Source organism: Takifugu rubripes, chromosome 5 (genome assembly GCF_901000725.2).
Source record: "Takifugu rubripes chromosome 5, fTakRub1.2, whole genome shotgun sequence".
Lineage (NCBI taxonomy): Eukaryota > Metazoa > Chordata > Actinopteri > Tetraodontiformes > Tetraodontidae > Takifugu > Takifugu rubripes.
In genome coordinates this window covers 11,534,409-11,548,867 of record NC_042289.1, presented here as the reverse complement: position 1 = coordinate 11,548,867, position 14,459 = coordinate 11,534,409, and the positions used below count along the sequence as shown (strand labels likewise).

The 14,459-nt window shown below is 44.3% G+C and overlaps 2 protein-coding genes across 2 annotated transcripts; both read right to left on the bottom strand.

Annotated features, from left to right (window-relative positions):
* Positions 1–331: 331 nt before the first annotated feature.
* Positions 332–10,902, bottom strand: kcnh4a (potassium voltage-gated channel, subfamily H (eag-related), member 4a). Its single transcript, XM_029836053.1, has 16 exons — positions 10,706–10,902; positions 8,878–9,111; positions 8,626–8,757; positions 8,388–8,518; positions 7,712–7,964; positions 7,037–7,194; positions 6,341–6,548; positions 5,796–5,990; positions 5,512–5,711; positions 3,762–4,011; positions 3,484–3,698; positions 3,345–3,383; positions 2,691–3,049; positions 2,549–2,622; positions 2,334–2,410; positions 332–2,134 (listed from the first exon to the last, which is right to left on the bottom strand). Exons 1-16 carry the CDS (start codon positions 10,779–10,781, stop codon positions 1,181–1,183), a joined length of 3,555 nt encoding a protein of 1,184 aa, XP_029691913.1. The 5' UTR covers positions 10,782–10,902; the 3' UTR covers positions 332–1,180.
* Positions 10,903–11,995: 1,093 nt separating this feature from the next.
* On the bottom strand, positions 11,996–14,327 carry hcrt (hypocretin (orexin) neuropeptide precursor). The gene is made up of 2 exons (XM_011604229.2): positions 13,673–14,327; positions 11,996–13,275 (listed from the first exon to the last, which is right to left on the bottom strand). The coding sequence occupies exons 1-2, from the start codon at positions 13,721–13,723 to the stop codon at positions 12,925–12,927; spliced, it is 402 nt and encodes a 133-aa protein (XP_011602531.1). The 5' UTR covers positions 13,724–14,327; the 3' UTR covers positions 11,996–12,924.
* Positions 14,328–14,459: the final 132 nt, after the last annotated feature.

The following is a 14,459-nucleotide window of genomic DNA, read 5'->3' as shown; positions in this document are numbered from 1 at the left end:
GCTGAAAAAAACTGAATTCCATTGGCATGGGCTCTGCCACACAAGTATCCACTAAATCCAATACATTTAACTATGAGACGCGGCAGGTTCGGGTCTTTGAATTTTTTTTAATTTTAATTTTTATTTCCATTTGGGTCTCATTAAATGTTAAATGTTACTTTTAGAGACCTTGTCTGGACTCAACACTATCGTGGTTATCAGACACTCCCATAGGACCTTTTCGAGCACTCATCATACCATATCATAGAGTAAGAAAACTTTATTTTTTGTCTACTTTAGATATTATATAGATATTATATAGTATGTTTGTCCTTCCTTATTCTGCATAGATATCTTTTAGATGAACAGATCAAACTTAAGCTGAGCTTTTAACAGAGTTTATTCCTTAGTCATTTTTTACTGGCATAGGGTTCCATAGACACATGCGTGAACATGCATAACATAATGACGTGAATGAGAAAAGCCTAATTAACGCTATGAGTCTTTACCTGACATATAAACCCATTATATTTGTTACTCAACAACTACATGTAAATTAGAATGAATTTGTTACACAAACTGTGACAATAACACCGTTGAGAACACCTTTTCTTGTCAGTAAAGGTTTTTTTTAACTCGTTTAAAAAAATAAATCCAATATTAATAGACTTTGGTTTGTTTGATGATCCATAAAAGAGATGAAGTTGGGAACGATTCAGCTAAGATTCATGGGTTCATTTAAATCTACTGCATAGTTCCGAATGCTTTCAAATGCATTACCTCCGATTTTACGAGGCAGAAATGATGGAAATAAAAGACAAATTTCTTCAAACCCGTGGCGCATCTGTCCGTTTGATGTTGTTCCTGCTTTCACCACGGTGTGGCGCTGCAATATTACTTAAAACATTCCTGGGGGTCTTAGGTTACCTGCGCGTGTGCGTGTCAATTAATGGTTTAATGGTTTCTGAATGGTTTCAGATCTGGAATTAACCCTTAAATTGTAAAAATATAACTAACAACATAACTATGTTTATTATTATTATTATTATTATTATTATTATTATTATTATTATTATTATTATATGGTTTGAGCATTTCCATATATTATAGAATATTTTACTTTACAGTCACGATTCAATGGTTTACTAAAGTAAGAGATAGCCGTTAGAGGGTCTACAAACACTCAAGGAAACTGATGTAATTACTGTGAGGTTTGATTTCCTTCCAGATCGAAGAAAGAATCTTGCTCTGCAGTGATCTGTTGGTTTGTTTTCTCTTCACGCAACGATGAGCCAAAGTCTCTGTCCGGAACTTTTTCCAACTGAGAACTTGCAAAGTCCTGTGTTTGATGGATCGGACTGGATCCTACTGGACCCTTTTGCCTGGGGCCAACGGTGGAGCCCTGTTGGCTCTGGTTGTGCCCAAAGCACATTGAAGAGTGACCTCCTGAATGCGTGAGAGAACTGAAGGTCATCTGATACTGCGATGCTCCAGGGGTAATAACCGGGGAACGGTTGGGCATCTGGGAGGTGAGCTGATTATGTGGGTGTTCAGAGTTGATTTGCATACTGGGTGGATGAGACCAGGTCGAATTAAATGAGGGCCCCAGAGTGTGAGAAATGCTCGTAGGAAAGGAGGTATTGTAGACCACCTTTGTGTTCGGACCTATCACTGGGACACTGCCAAAGCCAGAGTTGATGACCAGGAGTCCTTCCTGGGCTTGGTGCATCATACTGGGAGAGTTGGGAGTAGGTCTGGAGAGTTGGAACGTTCTGCACGGACTCCTTAAGGTGTGGCCCGTGGAACCCTCTCTGTTAGAGCGGCACGGATGTAAACACGATGAGACGGGGCTGGACGAGTGCATCACTATTGGACTTATTCTCTGGGAAGACAACCCGCTGCAGCCCCACACATTTCTGGCAGGGTGGCTGATTGCTTCCTGATGGAGGTGCAGCCTTGGGCTGACATGTCCAGGGGTTTGAGACTGCCGGTTACTGGAAGCAGTCACACTGGGACTAGGGGCCACTGGTATGCCATAGGAATATGAAGATACGGGTGGGCCATGATGCCGCATGATCAGATGAGGAGGTACGAAATGCATTATGTTGTGTATCCTCTTGGCCAGATTGGACACTTCCTGGTTCAAGTTGCACACCTGGAAGGGAAATGGAAAGGTCATTGCGTCAATGATTAGTAACTTTTAAGCAACATCTGCATTGCAAAATGCCAGGACTAAAGAACCGATGCTGTAAGTCTATAAAATTCACATTATAAAAGCAATATTTTCCTGCTTTACTGCTGTAAGTCCATCTTCTAAGAATTCTTTCAGCAATCTGTGTTCGATATGGACCTACCTCTTTATTCAGTTTGCTGATGTTCTGTCTGACTTCCTCTGTCTCCACCAGCATTTTGGAGCTCACTTGAAACTGGTCTGAGAAAAAGAGATGGATACATCGTATCTGACACCGATCCTTTAGCAGCCTAATCCCAAATATGTGGAATTGTGGGAATTGTTGTTATTTCAAAGTTTCACATTTCAGAAGGAGCATCCACCTTTTAGAGACTTTACCTGAGGGCTTTGTGTCGCTCCTTTCTACGTTGAATTGAAAAGTGTGTCCATTGTCCTCAATTCCATCTACAACCCTGCAGAGACAGAAAATAACGATGCTAAACAGGCCCAGAATCAGGACTTACGCTCATGTGAAGCTCACCTGGGGCTCAGGTCCAGCGGACTAACACAAGGTCCCGAAGGCATGAGTAGATTGGTGGGCCGCTTATTTGAACCCGCAGCGCGGTGTAATCTGGCTAAAGAGGATGGAGAGAGTTCCTCACTGGAGAATGGTTGAGCAGAGGGACTCCGGCCTGGAGCAGGTGATCGGCGGAGGCCAAGGGCATCGATGTGGCACAGCTTATCTTCTGACGGGGGGCTGACGCAGTGCCGCTGAACAGGACTTCCTGTTCCAATAAACAGGGGGATCGGCCTCTGCAGAGAAGGTGTTTTGGCTTCTGTGAGCTCTTCCTCATCCTCCTTAATAATATAGGGCAGCTTGTGGTCCACACAAGCATGGCCCTAAAGGGAAAACGGATGGAAATCTATATGAAAGACTAATATAAGGTTTCAATTAGATTAAATATTTCACAGAATCCTTCAGCCTTAAAAAAATTATAATTTGAATTTAACCGACACGATTAGATGTTATTTATTTGACTCGTAATGTGCCAACGCACAGTTAGATAAAGCATGTAATCAGCATCCAGTAAGTTCTGCTTGGGTGTAGCATGACATGGCAAAATTGAAACAAAATTAAATTAGCTATCACGTCATGCAAACAAATGTATCAAAATAACTAAATCAGAAAAATTACCTGAGTTTTCCTGGAAGATAACTGGAACTTTGTCATTCCCTACAGGTCAAACATGCGGGCATCATAAATTGTCAGTATGTGTTAAAAAAAAATAGTAAATGGAAAGTTTAGGGCCCAGAAATGATGATAAATCTCTTACATCAGCATCGCAGCCCTCTCTCAGGTTGTAGGTGAGGTTGTGGTGGATGTCAGCGCTGAAACGGCTGCCATACTCTGGGTAGAGCTCAAGGACCTCCCTCAAAGCCTTGACGCTGATGTACTGCAAGTCGCAGTAGGTTAGAGCCTTTACATCTGCATTGATCTTGATCACCTGCTCATATTCTGGGAGGTCAGCCCCGATGAGGTCCCCCTTTCCTGTGGAGAATTTTAAGTTACTCCGAGCTGATGAGCGGCTGACTGTTGCTGTTGCATACTGACCCAGAATTGCTTGCACCGTGCCATCTTTCAGGACCTCCAGGGAACCTGAGCAGACAAAATAATTGGCCTGGAGTGCGTCTCCGTGGCGTAGGAGATATTCTCCGGGTGCGCAAAAGGAGGTCTTGACGTGCAGGGAGAGGGAGCGCAGACACCCTCGGCCGGCGTGCTCAAACACAGGCAGCTGCAGGATGTCTTTGTTCAGGTGCAAAGCGATGTCGGCTCGCAGTTCATCCGGGAAGTCGTGCAGCAACTAAAAAAAGAGATTGACCGCAGTGACTCCGGACTTTTCCACTCTGCGTCATCATCCCTCACTGTTTAGGGAGCACACACGTGCTTCCCGGCACCATTTATCGAGGAGGTGCTGTCACACTGTGTTATGATGCACAAGCACCCGTAAAGCATAAATACACACAGTTTAAGAGCAAAAAAAAAGCAACAGTCCTCATACTGTTGCTTTCAAAGAGCCTTTTCTGTTGGGCGCTTTGTTGGAATACCGAAGACAGAGCTCATGTGGAGGGCTAATGTTTGATCATTTAACTGCAGGCTGCTGCATTGGTATGATTTTGATATTTAACACTGTAAGGCTTTTGTCTCTATTTCAAAGGTTCACTAAAATCAAATGACTCCATGAAATCAACAGGGTCACAAGATAAGGCAAACACACAAACATCTTGTCTACCGAAGCTGCTCGATTCGTGTCAATGATGCATGAAATCTGGACTGGAGACGGCTTCGTACATGCCACCTACTGTATCTCAAAATTAAATCTTGGTCACCTGTGGAAATCGGAAGAAAATACATTCAAAGCTCCAGCGATGACGGGAGCGTTGCATTAAATGAATCATTCAGAAGCATTAAGATGAGCCCTAACAGGCAGGAATAAAAAGAAACTAGACTCAGAGTCTCCAACCACCCAACCAACCAGAAAATGTGTTTGAATTGAGTGGGGAAACTGAGGCCCTGGAGAAAAATCCACTAAGACCAAACAAGAGCATGCTATCACTTTTTATTTCTTGACGTAAAGTAATATTTCCACACTGCATTGAATTTTCTACTGAAAAGAGGATTAGAAAGCAAACGTGAGGTCGATGCAGTCACATGAGGTGCGGAGCTAAAAGCGGGTGTAAAAGCCAACACGTTTACAGGCACCAGCAGCTGTATCTGCTACCTCCAGCACTGAATTCATTATCTGGAGCTGGTGACTTGAAAGGTGTTAATTGCTGCTTTCTTTTTCAGCTCCTACTCTTGCAATTGGGCTGGACTTCTGCAAGATGATGTTCTCTCTGTAACAAGGCACCCTCTGTTTAAGGAAATAGAATAATGCTCCAGAGATTTGTTGGCAACTCCAGTCTTACAGTGAAATTTCTGAATTAAGAATGTCGCACGTGCTCAATCTTTCAGGTAAAAACTTCAGCCTATACTGTAGAGGAGAGCCCATATCCAGTCCTCGAGGACCTCAGACGGGCCAGGTTTTCTGTCCTACCCGGTAGACTTAGGGTTAGGGTTAGGGTTAGGGTTACCCTAACCCTAACCCTAACCCTGGGAGTCCATGCTCCTTAGAGGAAGTGCTTTCTGCCTGGTAGGGATGAAAACCTGGCTCGTCTGCAACCTTTGAGGACTGGATTTCATACAGCTTACAACTCATTCATTGTAGTTTTCACTTGCATAAAATAAGAAAAGATCCTTCTATTCGTATCTAAAGACCCTCACCTCCTGACTCAGCTGTGAGGTTGCTGATAATTTCACTCACTTCATTAGCATTGATGCCATTGTTGACTGACCAGGTGGCCTGAAAATACTCCAGCATCCTCTGCTTTAGGTGCTGAGGCAGCCGATGCACACGGGTGAAGTCCTTGAGATCCTTCATCCGAGTGTGGTACTGGGAGCGTCTGGAGTACATGCGCTGGATGATGGCTGTGACATTGCCGAAGACCACTGCATGCATCAGGGCTGGAAGCAGCAGAGCGGAGCGGCGTCATGACTTTTCCTTTTTTAAAAAAAAAAAAAAAAATCCTGACATGTTCTTCTACTGACCACCCATGAGCATAACGCAGATGGAGAAGATTTTTTCAGCATCCGTGTTGGCACACACGTTGCCAAAGCCGACGCTGGTGAGGCTGCTGAGGGTGAAGTAGAGGGAGGCGATGTAGGCGCTGGGTACTGAGGGCCCACCCATGGTCCTGTTGATGTAAGGTGTCTCAAGACGCTTCCCCAACTCCTGAAGCCACCCTGGGGGTAAGGTCATATGGCATTTGTGTCAGAGTGACAAAGGTGACTGCAAAATGCAGCCTTTTGTGGCTTTTTTGCCATAGTTTGAGTCACATTCAACATATGACCCTTTCCCCTTTGGATAGTGATGGGACGGGTACATAACAGGGAATTATATAATTCATTGCTGGTGATATAATGGTAATTGTCTCTGAGTTATTCTGGATGACAAGCTTGAGTTAGAAACGACGCTAATGCATCCAGGCATGCCTGGCCTATTGGGGTTGTATGCCCGAGACTCTCAAAGAAAGCATCTTACGAAATGTAATGAGAGCGGGAGAAAGGTCCACACCTCAGTTTGATACACTTACCGATGTCCCAGGTAACGGGGTCGCTGCTCTCTATCTCCGTGCGTCCGATGACATACCAGACACAGGCCATCCAGTGAGCCAGCAGAGCGAAGGCAGACATGAGCAGCGTCAGAACCACGGCGCTGTACTGGGAGTAGCGGTCCAGCTTCTGCAGCAGGCGCAGGAGACGCAGCAGCCGAACTGTTTTCAGCAAGTGGACCAGCGATGTCTGGGCAGAGAGAGTAAAAATCTCAATGGCCCTCTGTTCTTTTTTATCACGTAATTCTGTATGTACTTTTTAATCACGTAACTCTGTATAACTGCAGGACTATTATTTCACTCCTGGAATTAAAGAGTTCAAAAGCGTAATTTCATTTGGGCCATATCCCGTTTTCCCTGCTGAACTTCTCTCTGTCTGTCTGAAGGACTCTGTTTTCACAAGCGCGATGGAGAAGTTTGTTAACAAGAGTCATTTCACGAAAGTAAAGTGGCAGTTTGTGAGATGTCTCTGTGCATTAGACAAGTGCCAGTGTGTAACTGGGGGATAGAACTGAGGCCCGAGAGACGACAATGACGCTCAGTGAAGTGGTTGGATGTAACAACAATCTTTTCCGGGCCAGTGAGTTAGAGGAATAATGCTACAAAAAGGAGTTGGGACGCTTAAAGGAAGAGGAAAGTTTTAAACCGGTGGCGTGCTGTGGTTAAAAAAATCCTTACCACTGTGATGTTGAAGGCGTAAAGAAGGTCAAAGGGCAACGCCGCAATCAGATCCACAAAGAACCACGTAGTGCAGTAATGGAGGCATATGGAGCGCGTGTCGTAGACCACCTGACCGGACTGGCTCACATAGGTGGTGCGGAAATTCAGGATAATATCTGAAAAGGAGTCATGAAATAAAAACATTTTTACTTTAAAAACAACCCCATGTTCTGGGTGAGGACCTTCCTTTTGCTCCCAGCGTTTTAACACTTGACACCTGACGTCCGCTGAGTTATCACGCAGCCTTCGAAGCTAAAGCAGGATGGAATCAGAAAAGTCTAATTATGATCGCTAACCTGGGGCATCAGAGAACCGCTGCGTGGGTGAAGAAAGGTAGGAGGTTGAGTTGTCTGTCGGCTATTGCCAGGGAAACAGCAGCTGCACTGGAGAACGTTTTTGTTCTTAATTTAAATAGAACATTGTTGCTGCTACATAAGCTGCTCATTGGCTTCAACATAAAGGTCAGCTGGTGTGCAATCTGGGTAGGAGATGCTACTTTAAAATTACAGTGGTGCAAACTACCAATTATCAAAGAGAATGGTCTTCTTTCTGAAGAGAGATGCCAGACAATTTTTCTAAAGTCCCTTCTCTGGATGAAACTATGTCGTAGTTTGAAGGGGAAACGAGTCCTACCGATTATGAAGAGCATCTCCACTGCGATGTCGCTGCCTATGGTGCTGTGACTGACTAGTGAGTGATAGTGGCTGCCTTCGGCGTGACTGACAAAGCAGATGTCGTAAGGCACGGCCACGGCCACGTAAAAGGTGGCCAGCAGAATTAGCCAGTCCCACGCCGCCTTGAAGATGCTGTAGTGCAGCAGGATGAAACGTGACTTCCTCACTGCTGCCACCTTGTACTCGGGCAGGGACGGCTTCTGAAACACGCTCTGAAAGACAGAACAATGATTTGACTCTACTTGAGTGACATCCCAGTGCTATAGTGTTGAATCAACACAGCTGGAGGAAAGAAGCTCATTAACCCAAAAAAAAGTGTCTTTGAACCTTTATGCACACTAAATCCTTTGGCAAAATAGGACTGAATTTTCTGACACACTGAAACTGTACTTATGATGTAATTACATCAGCATGAAACACTGAACGGACACAATAAGCCTGTTCATGATCATCCATCACCATAATAGGCTGAATGGCTCTGGATCTGTGAGTGGATGAAAGATCAGCAAAATTCATCAGGTAAAACCAGTTGTTGTATTGGTGCTTTTGGGGTGCGTGCCTGAATATTAACATGTAAAGATCAGTTCAAAGTTCCCCGTCCTGTGGCCTTGTCTGAAACGGCTGCGTGCACTCACGTCGGTCAGCTTCCTCTGCCGACTCCTCGTAAGCACGCTGCTCATTTGTTGCAGAAGGGTCCCCCCCCTCTCTCGGGATTTGGAAATGTGCCGATTGTTTCTGTTGTTCTGGTCCGCGTCCTCCAGCATGTCTGTCAGCATAAATCACCAGTGTTCAACCGTATTACCCCGCCATGCTAATGGAAACCACAGTTGGACGTTGACAGTCTCTAAAGAAAGATGTGAAGCAGCTCCTCACCGTCTTCTTGGCTGTATGGATGGTTTTTTCTGTAGGTGTCACTGAGGTCTTTAAAGGACAAGAGGAAGAACACGACCTCGCCATTCTCATTTTTAATTGGCACAATATCCAGAAGACACCAGAATCGATTTCCTGTAAAATCAATCATACAGTTCATAAACCTTTGACTTGCGCAGTCAACCAATAACAATGGCGAGAAAGACAAACATAACGTGAGACCTGTGTGTTACGGTATGAAGACAAAGTCCTCACCGTTTTTCCTGTAGAAGCAGATCTCCCCCTGGTACTCCTGCTGACCCTCCAGAGCTTTGTCCAACTGCTGGACGACAATCTCACTGGTCTCGTCCCCATGGAGGAAGGTGCAGGTGCACATCCTCTGCATCACCTCGGCCCGCACAAAGCCGGTCAACTCACAGAAGCCATCCGAACAGTAGACGATGGGGTAGCCATCGCGGCCCTGAGCGTTTCCCAGAAGGAAATTACTGTCTGCGTGAGCGGGAGACGGAGGCAGCGTTAGAGAGCTATGCTGCTGTCACCCTCCGGAGATATTACACACTAATGCTGCTATTAAAGAAGATTCTCTATCTGCCCTTTTTAATAACAAAATCTTATTAGGATTTTAAAAGAGGGACCTGAATTTCATTCATTATTCAAGCTAAGAAAATTAGCACAAGGCAATGTTTTTGTTTGATTCTTATTATAATTAAGAATATCCATTTTAATGCGGGCGAAGTTTGCTGTGAACTGAGATGTAGGCAGCAAATCAGAAGGAAATATTCATGAAGCTGCAATTTAAAAAAAAAAAGCAATTGAAGAAACAAACAAACCCGCGAATGATTAAAATCGTCATTCGGAGGCATCATCATTCTCTCTGTACGCTGATGAACTGTCATTAGATCAAATTTCACATGGAAATCTTTGTTTGCCTGCAAACAGGACTGTGAACACCTGCACGGCCACCGGTGCATCTAGACGGGTGCAACCTGATCCATATTCCATCCTGAACCCATCATATTTGTTCCAGACTGAAAGCCGACAAAAGGCCGTGAGCACTGGTCATGTAGACCTTTATAAATGAACTCTTCTGTGGTTCAGCTACAGGGAGGTTTTAGGCAAGGAAGAGACCTCCAAAGAGCACCGCCAAGGAAAGAACATACATCTGCGTCCAGGAAGTCCTCCTGCAGAGATTTCTCATTACATTGTTGAAAAATCTTTATACACTGTGTTGCCATAGCAATTTGCAACTGGAAGGTTTCTAAGACACAATGTCCGTGATTAGAACTGCGTCGTGATCAGAGGTATGTGGATTCTTTCAGAAAATATCCTGAAATCTGCACTTAAAGACACAAACCTCAACAAACAATTGTATATTTCTGTCTATGTTTTTACTTTGAGAGACATCATGTGAAAGGTGAGAAGAACATTTATGTCTTTTTTCGGACTTCAGGAGTCCTTTAATTGAGATTTAAGCAGCGTTTTAGGAGTTCTGTTTCACCAAGTGTAAATTTCATTTTATGTGCTCTGCATATTTTAATTTGATATAAATTCAAAACTCCTTTAAATCTTCTTAAATAATGCAGCCATTCTTGGGCAAGCCTGTCAATTTAAGTCAGTAAATATCAAATTGATGGAAAGATGCTTTTTAAAAAGAAAATAATTCTATAAAATGGGGGAAAGAAGAGGCTCAACAGGTGGCTCCTCAGTGTGAATGCACCATCCGCTCCTGTCTGTATTGTTATTTGCTGCTCAGTTTTACAGTAAGTGGGTCACAAAAAGCCCAAGACGAAACTTTGAAAAGCTTCGGCAGGGTGGACTTGTCCTTTCAGAGGTGATGGCCTCACTTACATCATTTTAAATGTAACCATGTGAATATCTGAGCAGCAAAACGGCTTCCCCACGTCCTGTTACAATAACTACGATTAAAAAGGGAAGGGAAGTCTGGGCTTCTCTTCTTAGGTTGCTGCCCCCGCGACCCGACCCCGGATAAGCGGTAGAGGATGGATGGATGGATGGATGGACGATTAAAAAGGTCGTTCAAAACAAACATTTGCAAAGATTCTGTCCTGTGAAAGATACTCACGGGTGCCATCGAAATGGTTCACGATGGCGTCCAAAAAGGTGTTTTGTGGCGCGAGGAGGCCCTTCATCACCGGCATCTTGGATTGTATGGATGGATGCGCGCTCTTATTGGATTTATTTCTTTCCACGGAGAACCTGGAGGAGAGGGTGAGCTTCACTGTCCGTCTAACTGTTCCACAATGTTCTGATGCAGGCAGATATTCCTTCTGTCAATCCCCACCCCCCCACCCCCCACAAGAACTATCAGCTGTTCATTCCCATGAAGTCCAAATCTACAGTGTCAGTGAGGAAGGAGCTGCTCTCAGCGTTCAGTCCCTCAGCCTCAGCTGCACGTGTTCGCTGCCACCTCGCACTCGCCTGCCTCGCTCCCTCCTCTCCCTCCATTCAAATGCGTGCACCATCCCTCTTTCTGTGTGCATTTATCAGCCATCTCTCCCTCTCTCTCTCGCCTCCTTTCTCGCTCTATCGGAGCATACATCCTCCCTTACATTGTTTCTACTTTTTAGATGTTCATTGTTCATACAGATACCTGCAAAAGACACCGAACAGAGTGTCAGAAGGGAAAAAAGAAAAGAGTCTCACCATCTGTTGGCTGCTGAGGATCCATTTTGGTCGCAGTTGTGCGATAAAAGAATGTTGTGACAGAAAGAAAGGGTGATATTTCTTTTAAGAGAGGTCAGAGGTCACAATTAAAACTCCTACTGGTCTCACTGGAGGCATGTCTGTGCACCTTCTTTCACACATTTTTAAACGTTAAATTAAATTGGATCATCACATAAATGACACATGAACGCTACATGGAAACCAAAAGGCTAGAAAAGCATCATTTCTGTTCATGGTCAACGTTACTCTTTGTACTTTTTCTTTGATTGTTAAACATTTTATGTACCTATTCATTTATAATAAAAATAAGTTTTCTGTGGCTAATTGATACATTAAAGCCTGTGTGAATGAATCACTCACACAGAGCGGTTCTTCACCGCAAACATCCATAAAAATATGTAAGATGGGAAGAAAATGATACTAAATAAGGAAATAACACAATCTCTTCCCACAATATGACAAACATTTCAGCATTCAACCCTGATGCAGCCAGATTTTAACAGACATCCGAGCTGCCACTTATGACTGCAGGAAATCACAGCAGCCAGTGACTGGATGGAGGGAAGAAGAGCTTTAAGAGTCCTTCACGCTTCCTTTATGACATCAGCGCCATCTTCTGGTTTGTTGGCACCCTCACAGCTGGATCTTCTATCTATCTATCTATCTATCTATCTATCTATCTATCTATCTATCTATCTATCTATCTATCTATCTATCTATCTATCTTTTCATGCAGCGCTGGTTTATTAATAAATATAAACATTACATATAATACGTATAGTGTTATAGCAGGAGCTACCTAATACGACTACATCTGTGACAAATGTGGAGTTTTTATGTAACCAGTTTTTAAAATGTTTTTTTCTTTTTATTTTACTAAAGGAACAATAAAACAACGACACAAGTCTGCTCTCATAAAGTGTTTATGATCCTTTTTCTGGTAAACAACCGAACTACTGCAGAAGAGATTTTGCTCCAGTTTGTGATCTTATTGAGTCAGTAAATAAAGAGCTACAGCTGCACGGATCCTCACACTGGCGTCGGTGCAGGTTGACCAGATGCTGGTTCAGTTCTCATTAAATGTGATGAAAGCGCAACCTTCCTGCGAAAAATCCAGTTCCAAGAGACAATTTGTTGAAATTGTGTAAAAGGGACTATGTTAGCAGAGAACTGCCTTTGTTCTCATTTTGCCAGGAAGGTTCTCAACACTTGACACAGCGAGTCTCCTCTTGCAGGAAGAGTGTTAATGGATAAACGTGACACGCAAAGATCACGCCACAAAAAGAACAGCAGGAGAGAAACACAAACCTAGTTAGAGCTGTGTCAGACATAGACTTTGTCCAATATCTCAAGTCTATTTGCCATCTGGTCGCTGCAGCTTTTACCAAATCAATGTCGATTTTACGGAGCATAAATTTAAAATGTGCCTTTTGGATCATTCAATACATGCCAGATTTTGTGATTTTGTGTGTGTGTGTTGTATTTACATTGTTACATAACTTGATGGTGTCACAGCCAATTAACTGACATGTACAATAAATGAGTACGGTAACTATACATTCTGGGTACCAACATGATAACAGTCCAGGGAAGCCTACAGCATCAGGCATGCAGCTGTTAAACAGGCGGGGATGTTGTGCTGGAAGTCCAGTCCATGAACGGCTCTCCAGCCTCCTCCTCAGTCCTCTTCCCCATCGTCAGGATCCCGGCCGCCTGGCTCCTGGATCCATGGAGAAGCTGGTGGAGTCGGCTCTGAAAGCGCTCCCCTTCTTCCTTGCGTTTGCCCAGCGTGAGGATGCCAGCGGCCGCATCTCCGGTCAGCGGCCCCCCCAGCGTCATGCCCCCGGAGCGGCACAGCAGCACGTAGAGTCGACAGGAGCGCGACGGTTGTCGGCAGCATTCAGACACGCTGTGAGCATCACAGGCCAGCTGAGACAGCAGCAACATGAAAAGCAGCACCGGGACCTTCTGCTGGACCAAAGAGATGGAACATTAACAGACATGATCTGGCGGGGGTGGGGGGTGGATCAAACATGTCATTTCCTTCTGTATCTGCTTTACTGGTGATGGAGGTGGCTGAACTTAGCATTAATGGATAGAAAACTTAGCTATGGAGTGCACAGAAGACACAAGCAAAGGTTCCGAGCATATAAACAACTTCATATATAAATATAAACAGTAAATTCTACTCAATTAATAAAAACTGCCCTTGTGTTGGGATTCGTTACTGCGACAAACATGGACAAAACATCAGGCTAAATTCCTACTTTAATCATTTCATTGCCAATAAAGAGCCACAAATCAAGTGTACAAGCTGAATAAATACGTCCCGTATTATTACGAGCCTAAGTTTGATTGGTCTTACCCTGTCGGACATCCTCGTGCCTTTCTGGATGTTGGTGGGGAACCACATCATCTTCTGGTTCGGTGCCTTCTGATCCTACTTTTGGAACAAGTGTCTTTTATATTGTTGTGCGATGGTCAGCCTCATGGACGTCATTCTGGACAACCACAAACATGACAGAGCGCGCTGACGCTCTTGTCTCACCTTTTGCTCATTTGAAGGATTGATGTGCTGCTTACTGCCATTAATTAGCCTGCTGTAGCAGATCATCTCCTAGGCTTCTCTCTGGATCTTTGATGATCTGCAGGTATTCTATTGTGGAAGCATGTAAAAGGATTGAGAAGACATTCCAGCATAACGAGCTGGGATGGACGGAATTAGCCGTGTCCTATGACTCTAAAATCATAAATATAAAAACTCTTCTCATTTTCAATAACAAGCGCGTTTGAAAGTTGGGATAATTAGGCGCTATGGCCCGGATTCAGACAAAAAAATGCCATGCAGAAGCGCATTGTGCTGGTTTCCCAGCCGGCTCTGCGATGACGTGAGCACGGTCGAGTGCAACGCTCCAAACTTTCAGGCAGAGGTGCCATTTTTGATAAAGAGGGTGGGGCAGATCGATTCGGCTCCTGGAAACCTTTATTGACCGGCTCGGATTTAGTTGGAAAGCCGCGTTCAACATGCTCTAATTGACCACAGCAACACTGTTCTGAATGGCAGCCGACGTCACCCACGGGTCGGCATCCAAACACACCAGAACCCACCGGCCGAGAAAATGCTGAGGCGAAATGAAGGAGAGCAGACGGGA

Bases quoted from the DNA above. Each gene is read 5' to 3' on its own strand.
- kcnh4a (XM_029836053.1), bottom strand. From the start codon at position 10,781: ATGCCGGTGATGAAGGGCCTCCTCGCGCCACAAAACACCTTTTTGGAC. The intron at 8,519-8,625 runs GTGAGGAGCTGC...TTATGCTGACAG, and splicing joins TCCATACAGCCAAGAAGACG to ACATGCTGGAGGACGCGGAC. The intron at 4,012-5,511 runs GTGAGTGAAATT...CTCTTTTTTTAG, and splicing joins ATGGCATCAATGCTAATGAA to TTGCTGCACGACTTCCCGGA.
- hcrt (XM_011604229.2), bottom strand. From the start codon at position 13,723: ATGATGTGGTTCCCCACCAACATCCAGAAAGGCACGAGGATGTCCGAC. The intron at 13,276-13,672 runs GTAAGACCAATC...TTGGTCCAGCAG, and splicing joins GCACGAGGATGTCCGACAGG to AAGGTCCCGGTGCTGCTTTT.